This window comes from Perognathus longimembris, chromosome 19 (assembly GCF_023159225.1).
Source record: "Perognathus longimembris pacificus isolate PPM17 chromosome 19, ASM2315922v1, whole genome shotgun sequence".
In the NCBI taxonomy this organism is placed as follows: domain Eukaryota; kingdom Metazoa; phylum Chordata; class Mammalia; order Rodentia; family Heteromyidae; genus Perognathus; species Perognathus longimembris.
In genome coordinates, this window is record NC_063179.1 from 40,884,249 (window position 1) to 40,909,542 (window position 25,294).

General features: G+C 40.1%; 1 protein-coding gene across 2 annotated transcripts in view; it reads left to right on the top strand.

Annotated features, from left to right (window-relative positions):
* Positions 1 to 263: 263 nt before the first annotated feature.
* The window catches only part of Poc5 (POC5 centriolar protein), a 60,493-nt gene continuing 35,462 nt past the window's right edge, over positions 264 to 25,294 (top strand). The window contains exons 1-9 of one of the 2 annotated variants that reach the window (XM_048368287.1): positions 264 to 318; positions 2,889 to 2,984; positions 8,916 to 9,054; positions 11,503 to 11,571; positions 14,638 to 14,840; positions 17,422 to 17,598; positions 19,803 to 19,907; positions 22,581 to 22,760; positions 24,098 to 24,251. In XM_048368287.1, coding sequence (XP_048224244.1) covers positions 2,901 to 2,984; positions 8,916 to 9,054; positions 11,503 to 11,571; positions 14,638 to 14,840; positions 17,422 to 17,598; positions 19,803 to 19,907; positions 22,581 to 22,760; positions 24,098 to 24,251 — 1,111 coding nt within the window. In that variant the 5' untranslated portion in view covers positions 264 to 318; positions 2,889 to 2,900. The remainder of the gene's footprint in view (positions 319 to 2,888; positions 2,985 to 8,915; positions 9,055 to 11,502; positions 11,572 to 14,637; positions 14,841 to 17,421; positions 17,599 to 19,802; positions 19,908 to 22,580; positions 22,761 to 24,097; positions 24,252 to 25,294) is intronic. The other variant, XM_048368286.1, reaches the window with a different exon arrangement.

Genomic DNA, 25,294 nt, shown 5'->3' on the forward strand with positions numbered 1-25,294 from the left:
GACGCGCGCCCAACCCGGCCAGCCCACCAAAGGCCTCAGGCACCGGAAGGAAGTCAGCTAGAGTTCCTCCGGATGGGCGGGGCTTCCCGAGACCCCGCCCTCTCGGGGGAAACAGGAATCCCCGGCTGTCTTCCATCTCCTAGTTCCGGCTTTCCCCCTAGGCCCCGCCCACTCGCCTTGGCCCAATCCCATGGCAGGTTGCTGAGCTCGCGGGCCAATGCCCGGAGCTGTCTCTGGGGCGTCCCCGCGGTTTGAAACTGTCAGGTTGCTGTGGTTTCGGCGGCGCCGTGGACGGGAGCGGGGACGGGAGCGCAGCTGGTGGGTAGCGGCGCCGCCCCGCCGGGCCCGGGGCGCCTTCCCCTGGCTCGGGGGACGGGGGGGCGGGGCGGGGCGGAGCGGGGCGGAGCGGGGGAAGGGGGGAGCCCGGAACCCAGCCGCCGCCCCGCCGGACGGTGGAGACTCGCTCCTGATCTGGCCGGGAAAGGCCCGAGTGCTGGGTGCTGAGTACGAATACCGACCGGAGTACGTTAGGTGCGCGCGTCCCTCCCGCACGGAGTCCTTCCTGCGGTACATTTCATTCATGCCGGTGCCTGCTTTTTCACCGAGCAGGAGAGACGCACGGGGGGCGGGGGGGGGGTGTTCTTCACAATTCCATTGAAAAGCAGGAGGGGACTGCGTGGAGAGGGAAAAAAAAAAAATCACAACGGCTTCCAGTCCCCTGAGGTTAGGAAATGGGGGGCTTGGGGGGGGGTGGGGAGGGGGATAACCCGCGTCTGGGACCTATTAAAGCAATCCTCACCTTTCTGTTTGGTTTCTGAACCTAGGAACAATAAGGGGATGCAAAGCAGGGAGGAGGGCAGACAGCCTGTTTTGTCAAGGAACGTCTCATGTCTGCAGTATCCATACTTCAGAAGCAGGTTTTGAGATCCACCTGTACTTAACACATTTGGTGGAGGTTGCTACTGTTGTTTTTTTTTAATCATCAACTGTCACCTCACTCCTGTTACCTATCAGGTCTGTAAAGCTAAATGAACAGAGATACCACTGGTGAGGCTGTGAAGTTATTGAAGCAGCCAGTCCTTTGCTACAGATAGATGCTTATTTTATCCTCCTTAATTGGCTTAACTAAAGACTGCCAGGCTGAGATTAGTTTACTTAGCCTATGTATGCACAGTAATATTGCTGGATAAAAAAGGAAATTTCCTTCCATTCTAATATTGCACTTTTCCCTATGTATAGCCTTTCTACTTCAATTTCCTTATTTTCGTTTATTTCTCACCCCCACTGTCTTTGAGACCTGTCTCAACTTCAACTAAAATTGTTGAAGCAGATGTCACAGCAACTTCCTGACTGTCAAATGCAGAACAGTATTCTTTCTCTCTAATGTTCCTCCACCCCATCCCACTACTATGTAGCCTAGGTTGGCCTCAAACTTAAGATCCTCCTGTCTGCCTTGTGAGTGCTGAGATTCAAGATATATGCCACCATGCACAGCTTTGTTTGCCCTCTAGATTTAAGGGGTTATGTTTTCAATTATTCTCTCACAACAGTGGTCCTTAACATTATAGGAGTTATCATCTGTAAGCACACATTGTAATCTAAAAGATCCTTCTAGAAAAAGACCAACCTTTTTAATATGACAAAAATAATGTTCCATGATCTGACTTTGGCTTATCTTGTCATTTCCTTCTTAACAAGTCTTACTTGTACCGTTTGCCATAGCAACTTCTTATTGTTCTTAGCATGCATGTTATGTATCTGTCTGCTTGTGCTGCTTTCCTGCTAGAATATCCTCCTTTGGCTCAACTCAGGATGGAAACATGCTCATCTTTCTAATCTCAGAACCACAGTCACATTTTCTGTAAAATCTTTGTCTGGCTTCTTTCCCAGTTCTTTTTATACCTATACAATCATATCCCATGAAAAATGTCTATATCCTTGGTCCCCAGTGGCACATTGGCACATACCTGTAATCGTAGCCACTCAGGAAGCTGAGATCTGAGAATCATGGTCTGAAGCCAGCTGGGGAAAGTCCCTGAGACTTTTGTCTCCAGGTACCAAAAAGCTAAAAGGGGGGCAGTGGCTGAAGTGGTAGAATACTAGCCTTGAGATCAAAAGCTCATGGACAGTGCCTAGGCTCTGGGCTCAAGCCCCAGAACCAACACACACACAAAATATAAAATGTGTGTGTGTGTATACACATACATATATACTATACGATATATATATATGAGTGGTTTTATACACACACATATGAATCTTGCACTGATTTTAAAGCCTTTCAAAGAAGGGACTTCATTTTATAAGTCTTCACTAGTGTTCTAACATGTAACTAACTGGTGTTCAGATAGTTTGAAGAGTCGCTATTCATTTTCTAAATTACTTGGAGGCCTTAGGACTTTGAATAGTCTCTTTTATGTATGCATGTGAATCTGTTGTTCTGATTAACCTTACTTTTACTTAAAGCAATATTGTCAAAAGGTGATTGTCCCGGGTCCAGTCTCTCTTAGTTTAAGGTGTCACTTGAAAGTGCAAGTGTCCCACGCCCCACGACAGCAGTGATCACAATCTCTCATCCTCAACAGACCATTAGGGATTTTTGCAAAGCATTTTCTTTCATCTTTCATGTATTTACCCCATCTCCTTGACTACTACATTATGAACTCACTATGTGGAAATGGAATGTTTCAGCGTTTTTTGTGGGTTTTTTTTTTCTTGCCCAGACAACTTTGCCTATAGGTACTCAATGTTGAATGGTTTTTTTCACGTGTAACATGGAGAATTATTTACAGTAGAGAGCTATTGTATTTATATGTATTTAAAAAAGCATTTTATTTTCATTCAAATACCAAGGGATAAAACTGAAGTCAACCTGTACTGTTTTATAGTGTTTGTGTAGAATGTCATCAGATGAGGACAGATACTCCCTTCCAGCTGTGCAGAATGACTCGGATCATGGCAGTTCTGTCTCTACCGGCCTTCAGGTAGGAAGACATGTCTACATTTAAGAAACTGATTATTCCGGGAAACTCGTAGTACATTGTTCATTCCTTTATTCTATTTAGAATGAAATCTTTCCATTTGCAATAATAACAAACTTGGAGGATTACTTTATGTGTTTTGGGAAGACTTTACATTATTTTAACTTTTCAAAAACTAGGTATCAATTCATTTTTTCTTTTCTTTCTTAGCAGTACTGGGCTTTGAATTCAGGGCTTCATGCTCACTCAACCGGTGCTTTACTGCTGAGCCACAGCTCCAGCCCCTTTTTCCTCTGGTGATTTTTTTACATAGGGTCCTACCTCCTGCAGCAGTGTATACCTGGACTAAAATCCACCTACTTAGTAATAAACTCTTTAATCATTCTTGGTACAAAAACTCTAACTAATACTGAGAAGAAAAGTCTTTAGCTGCTTCTCACAACTGATATTTTCACTTTAATGCAATATCAAACCAAAGTTCTAGAATCCAAAGTTCTCTTACATCGTACTTAATGAGGTTCTAATCCCTGTTGTCACAACACTCAAGACAGTCTGTTACCAGGCCCTGGACACTGACAGATAAATTGGACAAGTTAACTATAGGAGGTATAGTGTTTATGTGGAATATTTTGTTTCTTTTCTTTTGAAAAGTTTTGTCATCAGAAATACAGATTCAGATCTCTGGAGATTTCAAATGAGAATCCTAACATGGTCTGGCTTAAGTTTTTAGTTGTATCAATTGATAGGAAATTTGGACATTGTGTTTATTCTTAAGTATTGTTGATATTGTATAATAAAGTAGGAAAGTATTTTTTATGAAACATTTTCATGGAAAGTATGTATTTAGAAATTGGGATGGCATTGGGAAAATAATATGAATTTTACTAGGATAAATTAGTCTGGAATTGTGACATTGAGATTTCATCTTGGCTTTCCCTTTTTGGTGCATTTTTATTGTTATAAAAGTGATGCACAGAAGGGTGACATTTATAAAAGTCAGATCAAGAATGCATTTCTTTTTGATTATCACCCCTTCCTAGTTCTCTCCTAGTTTTTCCCTCCTGTCCCCACCCACAAGTTAGGTAGTTCATTTTCAACATAATGTCTAGTGAGTGTCACTGTTGCATGTGTTCACCCTTTGTCACCCACCATTTCTATGCCCTCCCATGCTCTCCCAACAACACATGAACTAACAAGACAAAAAAGAAAAGCAAAAACAGCAACAAAGGAATAAAACTAACTTCATTTCCTGGAGTTCATTTTGATAACTATTGTTTTATCTAATCCAACGCACATAGGTATTGCGCCTTTGTGTTCCTCTCCTAAGAATATCCTCCCTTGGTCTTGCCTTCCCTTTTGATGGTCCCTCTGCTATGCAGTACTGTCTTTTGAGGCTGCAGTGCTTTCCTGCACCCCATCAGCTGTGCTATTTCCAAACTTTTTCAGAAACTAATGAAGTCATTTACACTAAAAGATAAACACCCCACAAGATCTCAAATTGACATTTGTTCTAGAGACAGAGCTTCATGTCAAAAGAACAAATCGGATATGAGTATGTAGATCTTGGTAGAGTACTTGCCAAGCATGTACAAGGCCCTGGCACTACAAAAACAAAAACACCTACTGCGGAATTTAAGGGAAATAAAGGGAAGAACCTTGTAGACCTTCAAGAAATGATTTTGTGTTATTGATTACCTGATTTTAATGTCAGACCAAATGAGTCTTTTATTAGTAACCCCCAACTCACGACCCTACAAGTTCAGGTATGTATGTGTATCAGTACTATGGCATGAACTCAGGGCCTGGGTGCTGTTCCTTTTCTTTTTCCCTCAAGGCTGCTGTTGAGCCACAACTCACTTCTGGCTTCTTGGTGGTTAATTGAAGATAACAGTCTCATGGACTTTTTCCGCCTAGACTGGCTTCAGATAACAATCCTCAGATTTCAGCCTTTAAATAGCTAGGATTACAGGTGTGATCCACCATCACGTGGCTCCTACTGGTTCTTGAACTAAAGTGGAAGCGTCTATTTCCTTTAGACACAGCGTTATTATTTGGAATTCCAGAAGTAGAAACATAAAATTGACTGAAGGTATGGCTCAAGTTTAGAGCAAGAAAGCTAAAACTATCTTAAAAATGAAATAACAAAATAGTGTCTACTTTTATGTGTATAGTAAATTGTAAATCCAAACATTCATAAATTAATGTTAAAAAATACGTAGTCTCAAAAATACGCAGTCTAGCTGACTTTTAAAATCTTTTTTAAAGTAAGAATATCTATGAGTGATGCATGTATACCCACTTATTTCCTCCTTTTTAAGTCATACTGGTTGCTGTGGGAACTTTGCAATATTTCTAGGTAGTTTCTTCTTTCTGTTCTGATTTAGGAAGTTAGACGAGCCGCTGATTTCCACTTTTCCCTCCCTGTGAGGTAGGGGTACTAGTAATAAACTAACACTGACTAAACAGAGTATATTTGGCTAACTCTTGTAATTACCACCAGAGGGAAAATATCCTAAAAGGTTGTAGTGGTGGCCTTCAGAGTATAAACAAGCCATATTAGGGGCTGGGAATGTGACTTGGTGGTAGCGTGCTTGCATAGCACACATGAAGCCCTGGGGTTCGGTTCCTCAGCACCACATAAGCGGAAACAGCTGGAAGTGGCGCTGTGGCTCAAGTGGTAGAGTGCTAGCCTTGAGCAAAAGGAAGCCAGGGCCCATGGTCAAGCCCTGAGTTCAAGCCCCAGGACTGGCAAAAAAGAAAGGCATAGTAGTCTATTTGACTATCCCAACAAAATAACCGTAGATTTGGGTGTTCAACAATATTTTCTCAGCTAAAGACCCAGGTCAGGGCCCAGTCAGTTTCTGGCTATAGCTCTCTTCCGGGCTTACAATCAGCTGCCATCATGTGACCTTGGTGTAGTATGTGCACGCCAGGGTGTGAGAGTGGCCTGCTATTTCTTATAAGAACATTAATCCTATCAGATGAGCGCCACTGCCTGTGACCTTATTTAATCTTAATTATTCTTTTGGAGCCCTCATCTCTAGGCACAGCCGCACTGGCTATTGAGGCTTCAACATAAATCTTAGACTCCAATATTCCATCTATACCAGCCACACTTCTATATATTCTTAGCCAAAATGAAAATTTACTTTAAGCTAAGGGGCATGGCTCAAGTGGTAGAGTCCTTGTCTAGCAAGCATGGTAAGTTCAAACCCTAGTAACACCAGAAAGAAACTTACTTGGATTTTTTTTTTCTTTTTTTTTTTTTTTTTTTTTTTTTTTGCCTGTCCTGGGCCTTGGACTCAGGGCCTGAGCACTGTCCCTGGCTTCTTTTTGCTCAAGGCTAGCATTCTGCCACTTGAGCCACAGCGCCACTTCTGGCCATTTTCTGTATACATGGTGCTGGGGAATCGAACCTAGGGCTTCATGTATGGGAGGCAAGCACTCTTGCCACTAGGCCATATCCCCAGCCCCTTGGATTTTTTTTTTTCCAAAAATGTGACTTATTGTAGCTGCTTTCATAAAATCCAAATAAAAGTGTCTTAAATGAATCCCTTGGAGTTTGGTTCATTCTTATAAGAATCTAAGCTTGTCCATGGTCCAGAGGTTAGCTAAAGATCTGTCTCTTCTCTCCTGGTCATCTGCTGTGCCCAGAATTGATTGATTGTATTTGTATTGAGAAGTGCTGGCTTACTATTACTCCTAGCCCATGGGGACAGGAAGCAGGCAGCATGTAAAGGACTTGACCTGCAATTTTAACATCCAGACCAGGTCTGGCTACAAGGGGAGCTGGCGAAATGTAACTGGATGGCCATCTGCTCAGGCTGAACCCTAGAACTTTATTAACTTCAAAAGGCAAAGGGAAAATGGATGCTGTTAAGATATGAATAATCCCTACCACTGTAAGAAGGTAAGGCACTTGACATTATCCATAGTTTATTAGGACCAGCTCACACATTTGGTTTCTAAGAGCTGGAGAATACATCGGGTAGGACTCTTAACTTATAGAAGTACTCAGGACTTTCTTATTTCAGTACTTGAAAAACTGATATTGCAAATACTTCTGTTGACATAAAATTTAGAAGTTTCGTGACATTCTAAATGATCTTTTTTCTATTATGAGCCTCCTGCCTCGGTGATAACCATAATACAAAATACTGCCTTTTGATTTTCATCAAGAAATGTTTCTTTACACCTCAGACAGGTGGTTATTGTCAGGAAGAGGGAATCACTAACAATTGGTTTTACCAGTATGAAGGGGCTTCTGGTGGTTAGATTTTCTAAAGGTTCTCTTTCAAACATCTGTGATTCTCTTCTGTCATTAGCCTTAACACATACTGAAAATCTGTATCTGTTACAGCTAATATGTAGTACACATAAGTATGCAGGTTAAAGAAGTAAATTTAGGGGCTGGGAATATGGCTTAGCAGTAGCGTGCTTGCATAGCATTCATGAAGCCCTGGGTTTGATTCCTCAGTACCACATAAACAGAAAAGGCCAGAAGTGGCACTGTGGCTCAAGTGGTAGAGTGCTAGCCTTGAGCAAAAGGAAGCCAGGGACCATGGTCAAGCCCTAAGTTCAAGCCCCAGGACTGGCAAAATAATAATAATAATTTATTTATGTTGAAACTCAAACCAAGGCACTTTTTTTTTTACATCTAATTGCCTTAAGCCTAGACGTTTTCAGACAGACAGCACAAACTCATACTTTAAACAGTTTTACTTAAAATTCCAATATAAAAAGCAGATTAAGCACTATAATCATAGAGATTTATATGTAAACTCAAATTTGTGACCTTTTCTTCTATATGTTCAACAAAAATTAGCCAAGGTGCTTTGACAAATGAATTTTTGAAATTAGGGGTGATAGGAGGCCAGTACAGCTTTTGTTTGTGTGTGTGTGTCTGTCCTAGGGCTTGAACTCAGAGCCAGGCACTGTCTCTTAAGTTTTTGTGCTCAAGGTCAACACTCTATCACTTGACCCACAGATCCATTTCTAGCTTTTTTGGTGGTTAATTGGAGATAAGAGTCTCATGGACCTTCTTGCCCAAACTGGCTTCAAACCACAATCCTCAGATCCCAGCCTCCTGTGTAGCTAGGATTACAGGCATGAGTCACTGGCCCCAGGGGCCAGTGCCATTTTATAAACCTAATACCTAGTGTGCTCCTTTTGTATTTTTTTTGAGTTGTACAGTATCCAGAGAACTCTGATTCTCAATAAAAGTAGTTGAAAATGGTAGCTTTTAATAGCATATCTTATCTTTAAACTAATTCAAAACTTTTAAACATAACTATAGAAGCCATAAAAGTACTCAAAGGATTCTAACTTAGAATGAGTGCTAAAACTTTTTTGTTTGTTTTTGTGCCAGTCCTAGGGCTTGAACTCGTGGCCTGAGTGCTGCCCCTGACTTTTTTTTTTTTTCCTCAAGGCTAGCATGCTACCACTTGAGCCACAGCTCCACTTCCAGCTTTTTGGTTGTTAATTGGAAATGAATTTTCCTGCCCAGGCTGGCTTCAAACTACATGCTATAAGAATATGACTCTATCATGGCCATTAATTTTTTAATTAACCCTGGGTTTTAAATTCAGGGCCTCTTGCTTCCTAGGCTGTACCACTGGAACCATTCCCTGGTCCTTTTTCTCTAGTTATTTTCTGAATAAATTCTCACATTTTTGCCTAAGCTAGGCTGGACCATGATCTTCCTATATAGCTGGGAAGACAGGTAGATGATTTTGATGGGGCTTTTGATGGGGGGTGGGAGGGCAGGCTGGCCTCAAACCATGATCCTTCAGATATCTGCCTTATAAGTAGTTGAGACTGTAGTCACAACCCATTCTGCCCAGCTTAACTAAATTTCAAAAGAGAATCCTAGTAGTGAATACATTGTAACATTGTAACTATTACAATATCTTATTGACTGTTGGCCTCTTATAGGAAGAATATGAAGAACTGCTCCGCTATGCTGTAGTGACTCCCAATGTGGAATCCATTGCCTCGCAGCTCCCTCACCCTAGGGCAGAGGTGGCGCCAGACCTTAGACTTCCTACTACAATGGATATGCTTCATAATCAAGGTTATGTATATTTTCTAAGATATCTCTCAAGTAACATATGATGTAAAAAAAAGTGGCTCTCCTGATTCGAGATTCTTCTCAGTCATTGATGTGTATAGATACCATGGGGGGATCTTTTTACATTTCACTGTTGTTTCTGGTTCTTCCATGACAGCTGGACTTTTATTTGCACTTCATGTAACTCTTACGGAAAGTAATAAAGTTAAAGCAGTGCTGTAGCAGTTGTGTCTCCTAGTAGGATATGTTGCAACTCTATTCTTATTCCAACAGTTCTGTGCCAGCTAGAGTTGTCTTTAAAACTTAATGCCCAAACGCAGCAATAACGATGGTCCCTATACACCTTTAGGATCCTTTAAGTTACTCTATGGACCTCATACTAAAACTTTGTCAGCAGGATTATATGCACATGGCGGGGGGAAGGGGGGCATTGCTGTTTGTATTATCAGCCGCCTAATAGAGAGCTGTTACAAACCAGGATGTTAAGGATAGATATGTAGAAAGGACAGAGGAAGGATTAAGTTCCTTCTACTTTTCCATTCCTGTTAGTAAAGATCAGTACAAGATTCCAAATAGCTTCTCTACATAAATGTTCTTCCCCTGGGTTCTAACACTGTTAGTGGACACTTGCTACACTGTCAGCATGCCTCCAAGGATCCTTGTCCTTGAAAGCACATGACGCAGCTGATTTGCAGGCCAAAGGCTCCTGGGTGTCCAGTAAATCGCAGCTGTAGTTTCTGTTCCTTGTGCTTTTAAGATACGGGTTGCATCAGTGTTTTGATTACACCGAGTACCTTAACAGTTCATACTGAGCAAGCTCAAAGTGGTGCATATTCTTGTCAATTTAAGCAGACAAATCCACATTGTAACCCCGTATACCTCTGCCTTTAAGGGGCTTACCAGAAAGCTTGTCTCCACTCTGCTGCCAACTCCCGTACTGCTGTTACCAGGGATTTAGCTCAGATAGCTTATTTTGCTAGCTTCAACATTTCAAAGTAATCATCTGGGCACCATCTATAATTCTAGCTATTCAGGAGGCTGAGATCTGAGGATTGGCACTTGAATCTTGTCCAGGAAGGAAAGTCTGTGACACTCTTATCCCCAATTAAGTTCCAAAAATATTTGGAAATGGAGCTATGGCTCAAATAGTAGAATGCTAACCTTGAGCAAAAATGCTCAGGGACAATGCCTAAGCCCTAAGTTCAAGCCCCAGGACCAGCACAAGAAAAAGAAAGAAGTCTCACAGGTAGTATACAAACAACAAATGCAGGTAAAGATGTAGGGGAAAGGAACCCCTTATACAAGGTATGTTAGACCAGCTTCTAATGGAATCAATATGGAGAATCCTCAAAAATGAGAACTACAGCTACCATATAATCTCACTATACCACTTCTGGGTATATTGCCAAAGAAACCAAAGTCAGCATGCAATAGAGATACCTGTACTCTGGTGTTTATCCTACTGCTCGCAATGACCAAACTATAGAATCATTGTAGATATACATCAACAGATGAATGGATTTTTTAATATGGTAAATATAGAAACATAGTATTATGTAGACATAAGGGTAAACAAAATTAGTCTAGCATAGTGACTCATACCTATAATTCTAGATACTTGGAAGGCAGAAGTCAGAATAGCATGATTCCTGGCCAATCTAGACAAAAATTTAATGAGACCACCATCTCAAGCTAGGCATCGTGTTGCACACCTGGGATCCCAGCTGTACTTTAGAGGCCATAGTTACAAGGGTCATAGTACAGGCTGACCCTGGACAGAAACAGGGGACCCCATCTAAAAGTCAACCTAAGCAAAAAGGGCTGGAGTCAGGACTCAAATGGCAGAACATCTAACTAATACATAGAAAGCCTGAATTCTCACAACAAAGAAAAAGAATTAAATCATTTAGAGAAAATTGTTGAAGGTCATCTTGTTAAATAAAATGAGCCAGATTCAGGCACATTCTAGGTGTTTTTTTACAAAAAGAAATTAAATGTAGCATGGTGTAAGTGGCTCACACCTGTAATCCTAGCGACTCAGGAGGTTGAGATCTGAGAATCATGGTTCGAAGCCAGCAGAAGCAGGAAGGGCCATGACTCTTACCTACAGTTAACCACCGGGGGGGGAAATAGCACTGTTGTTCAAGAGTGAGGACCTTGAGCAAAAAGCTAAGGGATAGTGCTCAGGCCCTGAGCTCAAGCCCCAGTACCAGGGGAAAAAAGTAAATGGGTCACTATTTGAGAAGAAGAGAGCCACAGGAAGTGGCAAGTGGGAAAAGAGAGAGTAATGGGGGAGAGGATAAAGTGTTTATATTATCACAGTGTATTAAATGCATATATGAAGAGTGTCACAATGAAACTTTTTATGTTGTATCACTAATATACACTTAATTTTTGCAAAGTAGTTTGGTTTAATTTTGTTTTTTAAAAAAAAAACTTTCTTTTTGGCAGTAAGAGAAACTGGAGCAGATGTTGGAAAAGGGTACGATTTTCATATTTCCAGCCGCTCAAGGACAAGTGGTATGGCTTTGCTTGTTTTTGTTAATAGCCAATGATTTGTGGCTTGATCAATATTATCTATGTACATTATTTATTAATAGCCAGTGGTTTGTGGCTTGATCAATATTATCTATGTACATTATTTATTGGCAGGATTTTTAAATGATACTATTGCTAATTTAGCTAGTGATATTTAAGATAACTCCCATGATAGTACAGTTATGTGGCACTCTAAAAGTTGAACTAGCAGGCAAGTATTTTTAAAGACTTGAGCTATTAGATAGTTTGGCTAATTTCAATCTTTTGCAAACCATCTACTTGCCAACTTTTAGGCATGTGTGTATTGAGGTAATGATCTTTGTCATGTCTTTTACCTCCATCCTCCTTTACTGTCCTTGAAATACACTCACTTTTTAAATTGCTAATTTTATCTAAATATTATAGGTGGTATGTTGAGCCTGAAATCTGCCTTGCCTCTGTTGAAAGCAAGACTAGTAGTGTTAAATGGGTTTTTAAGACACAGTAGACACGAAGCACTGGTTCAATTTCTCAGCACCACATAAGCAGAAAAAGCCAGAAGTGGCGCTGTGGCTCAAGTGGTAGAGTGCCTTGAGCAGAAGGAAGCCAGGGACAGTGCTCAGGCCCTGAGTTCAAGGCCCAGGACTGGCCAAAAAACACCAAAGCCACAATAAAGCCAGATTCAGATTTTCCTACCTACACATGCCAGGCTTCTTTTCATTCTGGCTCTGATTGTTCCCCACCTATTTGGATAGGGAGAGCTATATGTTTCTCACCTACATGTTGAAGGCTAAGAGCTTTCTTACAACAGAGGATTTGATAAACTAAATTGCTAGCCCTTATTTACTTACTTACTTACCTTTAAGTAGCTGTACAAAGGGATTTCAATTCTACACCAGTTTGTTGATACAACGCATCTTAATCAGTGTCACCCCTTTCATCATTTTCCCCTAAATCTCTCCCAACTCCACCCACCCCTCAATTTTACTAGTTCCATTTCCACACATGTACATTGAATATTATTACTATTGAATATATGACTGTGTATATTCTTATTCCTTTGTTTATCTACCCCCCCTCCCCTGGGCCTCACCCCCACCCTATACCCAGTACTTTGAGTTCCTGCTTCCTGGTGTTCATTTTGTTAGACTGTAGGTTATTTGTCCAAAGGAGTTACGCCATTGGAATTCTCATCTGCATATACCATACATACTTTATTTAATGTGTTTATGTATATATGCATATGACCCTGTATATGTTTACATATATATTTATAAATTAGATCTAACTTCCACATATAAGAGAAAATATGTCCTTTGTCTTTCTGGCCCTGACTTACAGACCTAATAATTTTTCCAGGTCCATCCATTTTTCTGCAAATGATAAAATATTGTTCTTCCTGATGGATGAGTAAAATTGCATTGTATTATATACATATCACATTTTCTTGATCCATTCATTCATTGAAGAGTATCTGGGCTGTTGTTATGACTTGGCTAGCCCCTGTTTATATTGTTGAATCTAGCCGTATTAAGACCCATCCTGATGTTAAACATAAAATAATAACCTGTATACAACCACTCTGGCTTTGCTCAATTTTTTCAACCCTCTCTGTGCTTCAGTTTTCTTGTCATTAAAACAGAGATTATAATACCTACTTCTTAGGGTAGCTTGTGTTATGTAAAAGCTCATTCTTTTAACATTTTTATTACAGGAATATAGAAAGTGTTACTATGATAATACAGCTCAAGCTAGACCTAGATATATAAAGAATCCTTACTTAGGATAGAAGTCAGCCGTTTTAGAGGTAGTGGAGAGTGTACTTCATCCCAGTCAGTCCCGAATCAGGAACAATACTGAACTGAAAATAAAGTCTGAGTGCTAGTGGTTCACCTCTGTAATCCTAGCCACTCAGGAGGCTGAGGTCTGAGTATCAAGGTTCAAAGCCATCCTGGACAAAAAAGTCAGTACATCTCTTATCTCAAATTTACCAGGGAAAAGCTGGAAGTTAAGATACAGTTCACATGGTAGAGCACCAAACTTGAGGAGACAAAGCCAAATGAAGAGCACCAGGCTCTGGTCCTTCTCCCTTTTCAAAATTAGTATATGTTAATTGTTGTTGTTTTTGTGGGGTTTTTTTGCCAGTCCTGGGCTTTGAACTCAAGACCTGAGCACTATCCCTGGCTTCTTTTTGCTCAAAGCTAAGCACTCTGCCACTTGAGCCACAGCGCCACTTCTGGCCATTCTCTGTATATGTGGTGCTGGAGAATCAAACCCAGGGCTTCATGTATACGAGGCAAGCCATCTTGCCACTAGGCCATATTCCCAGCCCAAGCATATGTTAATTGTACAATGGTGATTTATTATGATATTTTTATATATGCATATAATGTACTTTGATCAAAATTATCCCTCTTTTGCTTTCTCTTATCTCCCCTTCCCTCACCTTCTTTAAACAGCTTTCAATGGGGTTCTTATCCTGTTTGCATATGAAGTACTTTGATCAATTTTATTTCACCCTGTTCTTTTACTGTCCATGGCTTCTCTCCCTCAAAAGAATCCTCTGCATTTTATGCTCATGTCATTCTTTTTTTTTTTTTTTTGCCAGTCTGTCCCTGGCTTCTTTTTGCTCAAGGCTAGCACTCTACCACTTGATTCACAGCGCCACTTCTAGCTTTTTCTATATATGTGGTGCTGAGGAATTGAACCCAGGGCTTCATGTATATGAGGCAAGCCCTCTACTGCTAGGCCAAAATCCCAGCCCTCGTTCTTTTGTTTTTGTTTTTGTCAGTCTTGGGGCTTGGACTCAGGGCTTGAGCACTGTCCCTGGCTTCTTTTTGCTCAAGGCTAGCACTCTACCACTTGAACCACAGCAGCACTTCTGGCCTTTTCTATATATGTGGTGCTGAGGAATCGAACCCAGGGCTTCATGTATACAAGGCAAGCACTCTACCACTAGGCCATATCCCCAGCCCTGGTTCCTTTTTTTAAGGTCTAGATTCCACAGGAACGAAAGAGTGCTGTGTTTGCTATATTTGTCTTTCTCACACAACTGTTCTTTTATTGTAGGATCACCACCACTGTTGTCACCAAGGAAACCTCACCCAGTCATGGACTTTTTCAGTTCACATCTTTTAGATGACTCTTCCTCTCCAGACACTAATTCTACACAAACAGAAACCCACCAAGTCTTTGTGGGAGATCGTCTTGTTTCTGATGAAAACCTTCATAAAATGGAGAATGTACTTGATCTTTGGAGTTCAGGTCTTAAGGTTGTTGAAGTTGTATATTTAAAGTTGTTTACTATGCATTGTGATAGCTTAATTGTTGATTTGCTGACTATGCTTTTTTAAAAATCTTTTTAAAAACATTATTTCCCTGAGTTTAGTCCAGATCTCAGTCTGTGTGCTTCTCAATCTTTTTTTTTTTCCTTGCTGGTTGTGGGGCTTGCACTTCAGACCTGTTCAAGGCTAGTGCTCCTGCCACTTTGAGCCACAGCACCACTTCTGGTTTTCTGGTGGTTAATTGGAGATAGAGTTTCTCAGGTTTTCCTGCCTGGGCTGGCTTTGAACCACATCCTCAGATGTCAGCCACCTGAGTAGATCCCAGTCTTCTGAGTAGCTAGGATTACAAGCATGAGCCACCAGTGTCTGGTACTTCTCAATCTTTAATATACATATGAATCATCTGGTTTCATATTAAACTATAGCTTCATATCATTAGGTCATTTCAAGGATCCTTTATATTAAGGGTCACTTGGGTCCAGGAGTTCAAGACAAGCATCAGTAAAAGAGTACTCCATCCCAAAACAAAACAAAACAAAAATGCTAAGAAACAGAAGTATCTAATCTTATCACTGCATATTTAGTCAGGTACTAGTGGCTCACACCTGTAATTTTGGCTACTCAGGAGGCTTACTCTTATCTCTAGTTGACCATCAAAAAAAGGCCAGCTAGGCACTGGTGGCTCACACGTGTGATCCTAACTACCCCTGAGCAGCTAGGTGTATAGGCATGAGCCACCAGCACCCAGCACTTCTCAGGCTTTAAAATGCATAGGAGTCATCTTGGTGCATATTAAACTATAGCTTCATATCAGTAGGTCACTCCAAGGATCCTTTATATTAAGGATCACTTGGGTTTAGGAGTTCAAGACTCCTCACACCTGTAATCCTCCCTACTCAAAAGTCTGAGATCTGAGGATTGAAGTTCAAAGCCTGCCCAGGCAGAAAAGTCCCTGAGGTTCTTATCTCCAATAAACTACTCAGAAAAAGCCTGAAGTGGCACTGTGGCTCAAGTGTTAGAACACTAGATTTGAGCACAAAGAAGCTCAAGGACAGCACCCAGACCCTGGGTTCAAGCCTTAGGACTGGCAAAAAATAAAGCGCGAAGTGGAACTGTGGGTCAAGTAGTAGAGCACTAATTTTGAGTGAGAAAGTTCAGGACAGTACCCTTAGTTCAAGCCCCAGTACTGACACACACACACACACACACACACGAAAATATTAGCGTTGCAGAAACATATAGTTTGGGGAAACAGTATCAGCATACATAGAACACATTTCTGTAACATTTCTACATTTAGAATGTTTAATTCTATAAAAAGTCAACATATATTTTACTCTTCTCCCTTTATAATATGTTTCATACTTTGTGTGTATGTGTGTGCGCGCGGGCGTATGTGTGTACGTGTGTGCGCACGCACACGTGTTGGTATTGGGTCTTGAATTCAAGGCCTGGGCTCTACCCCTTAGCTTTTGAGCCACATAATTACACTTCTGGCTTTTTGCTGGTTCATTAGAAATAAGAGTCTCACAGAGTTTCCTGCCCTATACTAGTTTCAAACCATGGTCCCTGGATTTTAGCCTCCTCAGTAGCTAGAGCTACAGATGTGAGCTACCAAGTCCCAGCTACATTTCCTACTCTGTCAGACATTCAAATTCTTCTCTCAGTTCAGTTAAACATATCAAGACTTATACACACACACACACACAAACACACATACACACATTCATGTGTGTATGTGTGTATGTATGTATGTAAAAAAATTATTTATGTATATGTATGTCATATATACATAACTGGATGTATATTTTACACATATAACATTTGAACTGTTCCCATGATAAAGGTGAAAAGAGCAACTTGTCCTAAGGTGGCCATTGTGGTAGGTGGTTTGGAGAAGGAGCTCCAGGGTCCATGGTTTCCATAGCCACCTCCATCAGGATAAATTCCCAGTCCTGACGCTCAGCCTGGCCTGGTCCTCCTGTCTTTTTCACCTGTCCTATCTTAATTTGGACTGTTAAGTCCTTGAATAAACAAAGGGATTTCCTTGAGGGAGCCTAAAAATGTTATTTGGTTTTTGGTTTTCAAAGTATACTTAATTACCTGCTGTACTATTACATTTTCAAGCCCATGTACTCAATAGATTTCTATTGGCTAGAAACTCAGCAAGTGTAGTTAAATGTTAAATACTCACAAGTTAACTAGGGTTTTATTTCAGAGGGTACATGGACAGGAGTTGTAAGGGGTAGGGAGAAGATGGATTCTTAAAATAATACATAAAATTTTAAAATAAATTTTGTGAGTAGTCAAGTAGATTAAGTTTGGCAGCAGAGCATGCATTACCCTTTCTGAGACTTCTCAGAATATCAGTACTGATTTTTTTTAATGACAACCAGTGCCCCTCCTGTAGTGACTGAGAAGAGCGTGGCTGTTGCATGCATCATCTTTTTTGTAATATAATTATTTTAGTAGCTCTCACGTTGACTGCTTGATGTGGTTTTTTTCTTCAGTTTAGGTTTAAGAAGAAATATCAAGGAACAAACTAAGTGTCGATGTATTTCTCTTTCAGACAAACATTATCTCTGAACTAAGTAAATGGAGACTTAATTTTATTGACTGGCACAGAATGGAAATGAAGAAAGAGAGGGAAAAGCACGCAGCACATATAAACCAGCTGTCCAGCCAGATCATTGAATTAAAGGAGCTGCAGAAAGCCTTTGAGGTTTCCATTGGAAGAAAAGATGAGGTCTTCTGTTTTGTTATATCTACTTTTCATTGACATTCAGAAAATGCCTTGCTAGAAAATACATTCCGAGAACAAATGATTACTTAGTTTACACAAGAGTTGAAGAGCAAGGCACTTGAGAAGCTGAGGGAAAAATCAGTACACAGCCATAAGATTGGTTCTTCTCATCAGACATGCCAGTATAGGGTCATTTTCTTCACTTCTAGTTATAGAATTCTTAGTGTTTTAAGAGTCTCCCCTAAATGTAGAACTTGATTTTTCCTCCTCTTCTTTTTATCTTAACCTCCTTAATAGAACACTGAAAAAACACATTCCCCACTTTTAAACCCTCCCTGGAGTGGACACTTTAAGCCTCTTATATCCTGACTGTGATATGTCCTCATTCATTGGTGAAGATCAATGCAGAAAGCATCTTATATTTCACTTTCTGTTAGCTTCTAACGTGAGGGTTGAGTTCAGGTCTGTGCCCTACTGAGCCTCCAGCCATTTATGGGTTATAAGTAAGAGGGCTTGCAAAGAAGAGGGCCTCTGGAAGACCTCTCAGCTATTGCCTGCAGAAATAGGGTCAGGTATTCTAAGGAGCTACATGATGATGGTGCACTCTTTCATATACATTATTTTGATTTTAGAGGGTATGATATTAATTGAACCTTTTACATTTCATTTTTGAAACGGGGAACACTAATATTTTCTCTACTACCTTCAAAACTCTGATCTAAGGTTTTTAAATATTTTAATATTTTGAAGTATCACACAAAAGGGTACACAGGTCATAACTTGAGTTCATGAAAGTGAGTAAAATAACAGCCCTCTGTCACCGTACAGCCTATAAAATACAATCTATTTGATAGAATAGGTACCCTTTGCTCTTCTAACAAAGGACAGGGATGATGTAGTGGGACATGCCTTTAATCCCAGAATTCCAGAGGCAGAGGTAGAAGGATCATGAGTTCTAGGCCAGCCTGGCATACATGGCAAGACCCTGACTCAGACCAGCAGCTGGCAATCTACCCCTTGAGCAACACCTTTGTTTGGTATTTCCCCCCCTGATGCTGATACTGGGGTTTGAACTGAGGGCTTGGGTGCTTTAGCTCCTTCACTCAAGGCTGACACTCTACCACTTGAACCACAGCTCCACTTCCAGTTTTTCTGGTGGTTAATTAGAGATAAGAGTCTCGTATACTTCCTCATCCAGGCTGACTTTGAACCATGATCCTCAAATCAAAGCCTCCTGCATACCTAGGATGACAGGTTTGAGCAACCAGCTTAGTCCAGCTTTTATGATGGTTAACTGGAGGTAGAGTCTCATGGACTTTTCTGCCTAGGCTGACTTGGAAACTTGATCATTATATCTCAGCCTCCCGAGTATATAATACATGAGCCATTGTTGCCTGGCAAACTACCTTTTTATTTAATCTAGCCATTTTTAGATATGTATTTTATAAGACATTTTTATAAAATATATATTTTATAAGATGTATCTTTAATAAGAGAATATTGCCATAGGGAAGAACATCAAAATATACCTGTTGTTTGCTTTCATAACTTTGTTGAGACCAGAAAAATCAATAAATTGCTGAGAAACTTCTATATCCAAGGTAGTGGTAGGGGCTAGATAGAGTTAGAACCTGGCCTGCTTACAAGTTTACTGAATACCTTCTGTATATATAACAGTTAATTACTATACATGTACAGTTTTTCATTAGTTATGTCAATAACTGTGTTCATTCTCAGACATAAACTTCATTGGTGATTAGCAAGGCACATGTACAATGAAGGTATCATTTTCCTCGTTTCATTGATATTTAGTGTATTCATGTGGGAGGCATTTTTAATATTTTTGTTTTGGATTTTTATGCTAATACTGGGTCTCGAATCTAGGGCCTCATACGCTTGTTCAGCTTTTGCACTTATGGCTGGAATTCTACTACTTGAGTCATGCCCCCCAGGTCTAGATTTTTTGCTGTTAATAACAGTAATAAGGCTTTTTATACCTATAATTCCAGCACTACACAGGCAGAGGCAGGAAGTTCTCAAGTTCAAGGCTAATGTGGACTACAAAAAAAAATGATAAGGCTAATTAATTGTATGAGTATACTGGAATCCATAGCTATTCTCTTGAGCTTTTTTTTCATGTGGGAAAATCACTTTACCAGCTGCTATTATTGCACTGTCACAATAACTGTGTTGCTTGCTCTTTGCAGGTGATTTCCAGCTTGTCTCAAGCCTTAGGCAAGCAAAAGGAAAAGATCGAGCTGATGAGGACCTTCTTCCACTGGAGAATTAGCCATGTCAAAAGCAGACAGGACGTAAGTGAATAAAACAAGGCCACTAATGGAAATCAAACACCTAAGTTCAAAAAGACTTGTTTTCTAACAAGTTAAAATGTACTTATGACTTAATATTGCTCGTATCTATTGTAATATAATTTAGAAGAAATTATCTCTCTGATTTATAGACACAGTATCATAAGTATAATTCATATTCTTATAATATGTCATATATTATCATGTGCTACTTACTGCTTTAGAGTGGTTTAGTAAAGATTGTGGTAACTTATAACTGCTGTAATAATAGATAACAGCACTTCATTAAACAGATTTAACTTCAGATATGCTTACATGGCAAATGAATTTATAATATTAAATATGCTTCCTGTATTATTTCTACTTCTAAAATACCTGGCCAGACATACTGTAACATTCCCAATAGTCTCAGCTACTCAGGAGGCTGAGACAGGAGGATTCCAGCAGTTTGTAGCAAGCCTGGGAAACATAGCAAGACTCCATCTCAAAAAAAAAAAAAAAAAGTTTAGACCTGAACATCCTATATTTTCATTAAATAAGAACTAGGTAGGGATGGGGATATGGCCTAGTGGCAAGAGAGCTTGCCTCATATACTTGAGGCCCTGGGTTCAATTCCCCAGCACCACATATACAGAAAACGGCCAGAAGTGGCGCTGTGGCTCAAGTGGCAGAGTGCTAGCCTTGAGCAAAAAGGAAGCCAGGGACAGTGCTCAGGCCCTGAGTCCAAGGCCCAGGACTGGGGGGGGGGGGGGGGGGGGGGGGGGAACTGGAGCCAGGTGCTGGTGGCTTACACCTGTAATCCTAGCTTCTCAGGAGGCTGAGATCTAAGGATCACAGTTCAAAGCTAGCCTGGGCAGGAATGTCCATGAGACTCTTATCCCCAATTAACCACCAGAAAACTAATAAGTATTTCCTCTTGAGCAATGGACCATTTCATCCTCAGACTTGTAGGAGTATATTTCTTAGTCTTGAGGCCAGTATTTTTTTTTTAGTTAAAAACATATGCCTTTACTTTTCTTGCATACAGTTAGCACAGTTCAATTTTCAGGTGTTTTAGAAAAATCTGCGTCTTGAGGTTGTAAATGAAAAATGATGAAAATGTCTTCTACTTTGTAGTAAGCACACTGGTTTGTTTATAGTGATTCATGCTTGTGTCTTTCATGAGGATACAGATCTTTAAGAAGCTGTTTTGGTTACTTTCCAAAGACATTTTGTAGTGATTTTTCACTAATGTGAATCTGATCTTTAGCCACTTGTGCTGTATAGATTAAGTAACTATGATAAATTTAAAACTTAAAAGATGAAGTATAAGATTATGTATATGCCATGGAAGCCAAAATACAGAAACCCATGCTATAAGGAATGTACTAGTTTTTCGTATTTATTCATGTGAGCCCTGGAGTGATATCTCTGCATTAAGAGTTTAGTTTAAATACTAATTACTATTATTGTCATAGAATTGTTTTCAGCATACTTCCTGCCAGGTGCTGGTGGCTCAACCTGAAATCCTAGCTACTCAGGCAGCTGAAATCTGATGATCTCAGTTTGAAGCCAGCCTGGGAGAGAATGTTTATGAGACTCATCTCCAATAAACCACCAAAAAGCCAGAAGTGGATCTGTGTCTTAAGTGGTAGAGCACTAACTTTGAGCAAAGTTCAGAAACAGTGCTGAACTTGCAAGAAAAAAAAAAGGAATGTTTTCTAGTGGTTTTTGTTTTATTAACTGCAATAGATCAAATTCCATATTAATCCCTAACATCATTACAAATACCTTTTTGCCAGTCTTAGGGTTTGAACTCAGGGCTTTGCACTCTCCTGTTTTTCAGTCAGCTGGCATGATACCAGTTAAGCCACACCTCCAGCCCAGCTTCTTTGCTGGTTAACTGGAGGTGGACTTGTCTGCCTGCACAGGCTTTGGACCTCAGATCTCAATCTCCTGAGTCCTAGGCCTCAGCCACCAGCTCTTGGCTGATTTTCCCGTAGTTTCAAAGTTACTTGTCAGATGGCCCATAATGAGTAAAATATTTAGTTTAAATATTGGCTAGAATAAAGGCTAGAGGTGTAGCTCAAGTGGTACAGGAATCTGAGTTCAAGTCCCAGGATTTGAAAAAAAGAAAAATGTTGGATAGAATACTTGAGATACCATCACTTTTGAGCTAGTTCTCCAAATTTAGGAAAAATGGGAATTGGAACTATGTCTTCATAAGAATCCTGATAAAATGGTGACCCTATTTGGGTCACTGTGTCACATTTGGCAGTGTGTATCATAGAAAGGGGTGTGAGTTAAACTGACTTTGTTTGTGATGGTCGTGATTAAGCTGAAGGGAAAACAGTCATCTGAAGCCACCACCTTCATGCCTCCAGGTGCTTGCAGTTACTGAAAGGTCCTTTCTTCCATTTGGGTTTTGGCTTGGATGTTGGCGTTTCCCCTGTCTTAATTGGCTGTGACAAGCCAAGATGTGATGAGTAGGAGCCCAGGCCCTGAAATCAGACTGGCTTTTCCTTTCTACTGTGTGGACCCAACAAGTCACTTGTGACTTGTGTGAGTCAAGAGTGATATGACTGCACAAATTAAACAATAACTTACATACTGTTATTAGTGCATTTACCAGTATAAATGTGCTGGTGAATGTGTTAGTGATGTATTTGCCATTACCGCTGTGCTCCTGTCTTTTAGGTTTATGAAGGCAAGCTAGCTGATCAGTACTTCCAGCGAACCTTGCTGAAGAAAGTCTGGAAGGGCTGGCGTTCCGTAGTACAGAGGCAGTGGAAAGAGGTGGTAGAACGAGCTTGTCAAGCAAGAGCCGAAGAAGTTTGTGTCCAGATTTCAAATGATTATGAAAACAAAATTGCCATGGTAAACTTTTTTTTCTATTTTCCCTTTCTTTCAAAACAAGAAGAGTACTCTCACTATTAGTTTATCATTAGCCTTTTTTTTTTTACTCTTTAAATAGCTAAGAAGAAAAATTCAAGTAAAAATGGTTCTCCTCATATTTAATAAACTATGTTCTTAAGTTTGATAGAGCATAAGTTGAAATTACTTTCCTTTTCTTCTGTGCCAGTCCTGGGGCTTGAACTCGAGGCCCAGGTGCTATACTTGAGCTTTTTTGCTCAAGGCTAGTAGTGTTCCACCACTTGAGCCACAGCTCTACAATCTGCCCAGGCTAGCTTTGAACCACAGTCCTCAGATCTCAGCCTCCTGAGTAGATAGGATTATAGGCATGGGCCACCAGTGCCCAGCCTTCCTTTGACTTTTAATAGTAAAATTAACATTGTTTTCTTGGGAAAGCATTTGGGACTCAAAACGATATGATAGCATTCTAAAGAATGCAGTCAAATATTAAAAAAGTTCATCACTGCAGCACTAAATTCTTAATACTAAAAGTAAATTTCATAATGCAAATAGACAATATAAAGTAGCGTGAAAAAATACAGTCCCTTTAGGCTTCTGTAAATAGTTTATTTTTTCTAATTCTATTCATTTTATAGGCATTTAATTATGTTTACCCTGAAGGGAGAAGGGCTGTCTGTGGCTTATGCAAAAGTACATAAAAGCTTTTTAATAAAAAATGACATCTGTTTTGCATGCCGAATACACAACAGCAGTCTTCAGTGGGACTGCTATGAAATTCCACTTGTGTGAATCTTGAATTTGTGGGAATGAAAATGGTTGGGGAAGGGGCACTGTGGCTCAAAGTGATAGAGCACTAGCCTTGCGCAAAAGGGCTCAGAGACAGTGCCTGGGCCCTGAGTTCAAGTTCCATGACCCACAAAAAAGAAAAAGAAAGTGGTTGATTGGAGACATAAGATGTAAGATACTTAACAGCTTGGGAGGTCGTTGGCAAAAATTGTTCTTTTGTTTCATATAAAAGTAACCTCACAATTTGTAATTTTGGGGTTTTTTTGGTTTTGGTTTTGTTTTGGCCAGTCCTGGGCCTTGAACTCAGGGCCTGAGCACTGTCCCTGGCTTCTTTTTGCTCAAGGCTAGCACTCTGCCACTTGAGCCACAGCGCCACTTCTGGCCATTTTCTGTATATGTGGTGCTGGGGAATCGAACCCAGATCTTCATGTGTACAAGGCAAGCACTCTTGCCACTAGGCCATATTCCCAGCTCACAATTTGTAATTTTTAACAGTCATATTCTCTATATTTCAAATATATATGTGTATATATACATATTTCTCCTGATTTTAGTTATCTGGAGCTTTGGAAAATTCAAAAACTGAAATTCAAAGATTGCAACAAGAAAAAGAGCACTTTGAAGACTCCATGAAGAAAGCTTTCATGAGAGGGGTGTGTGCATTAAATCTTGAAGCCATGACTATGTTTCAAAACAAAAATGACTCAGGTTAGTAATTCATGGAAGACTCTGTTTTCAAAGGAGAAATTGATTTCAATTGATGGGTAGGGTCTAGAGTACTACTATTCTGTAACAATGTGTCTTATCAGAACTTTTTATTTTTAGCTCAGTGGTATTATATCCAGCTTTAAATATACCATGAGAATTAGATCATTTGTGGTTAAACTGTTACATGGTAGGTACACATGTGAAGAATTCTTATCAGAGCTTCTTACATTCATTTACAAGAAAACGGTTTCTCAACTTAAGGAACAGAGTGTTTACCACCTTAACAAATTTATCATCTTGAAATTTGAATCCAAATACCAGTGTGCCTCTGCAGGAAAGAAAGTATGTTCTGGTAATTACATGATTTATTTTGTTCCTGGACTTTTGCTCTGTCACCAGCTGTTTGGAGTAGACTTGGGCATTTTTACCAGAGCAATGAGAGGCATAGATGACAGGAATAGTAAAACTCACACTAGCAATAGTGTCAGTGGAGCTACAGAAGGCAAAAACTCCCTGTAACCTAATGCTGGATATGCTTGGAGATACTTGAGTTTTAATCACATCTTGCTATCGGCTATTTTTTTTTTCTCAAATTTTTATTATCAAACTGACGTACAGAGAGGTTACAGTATCATACATTGGGCATTGGATACATTTCTTGTACTGTTTGTTGCCTTGTCCCTCATGCCCCCCTCCCTCCCCCCCTTTCCCTCCTCCCCCCTGGTGTTCAGTTCACTTACACCAAACAGTTTTGCAAGTATTTCTTTTGTAGTTATTTCTCTTTTTTTACCCTGTGTCTCTCGAATTTGGTATTCCCTTTGAATTTCCTACTTCCAATACCAGTAAACACGGTTTCCAATATACTCAGATAAGATTACAGAGATAGTGTAGGTACAAACATAGGAAGGTGATACAAAACATTATCTATAATAGAAACTACACATACACATAGGACGTTGAAAGTGGTTACAACTGTGATATATCACTTGTTTCCATAACATAGAGTTCATTTCAATTAGCATCATCTTATGTGTTTCTAAGGG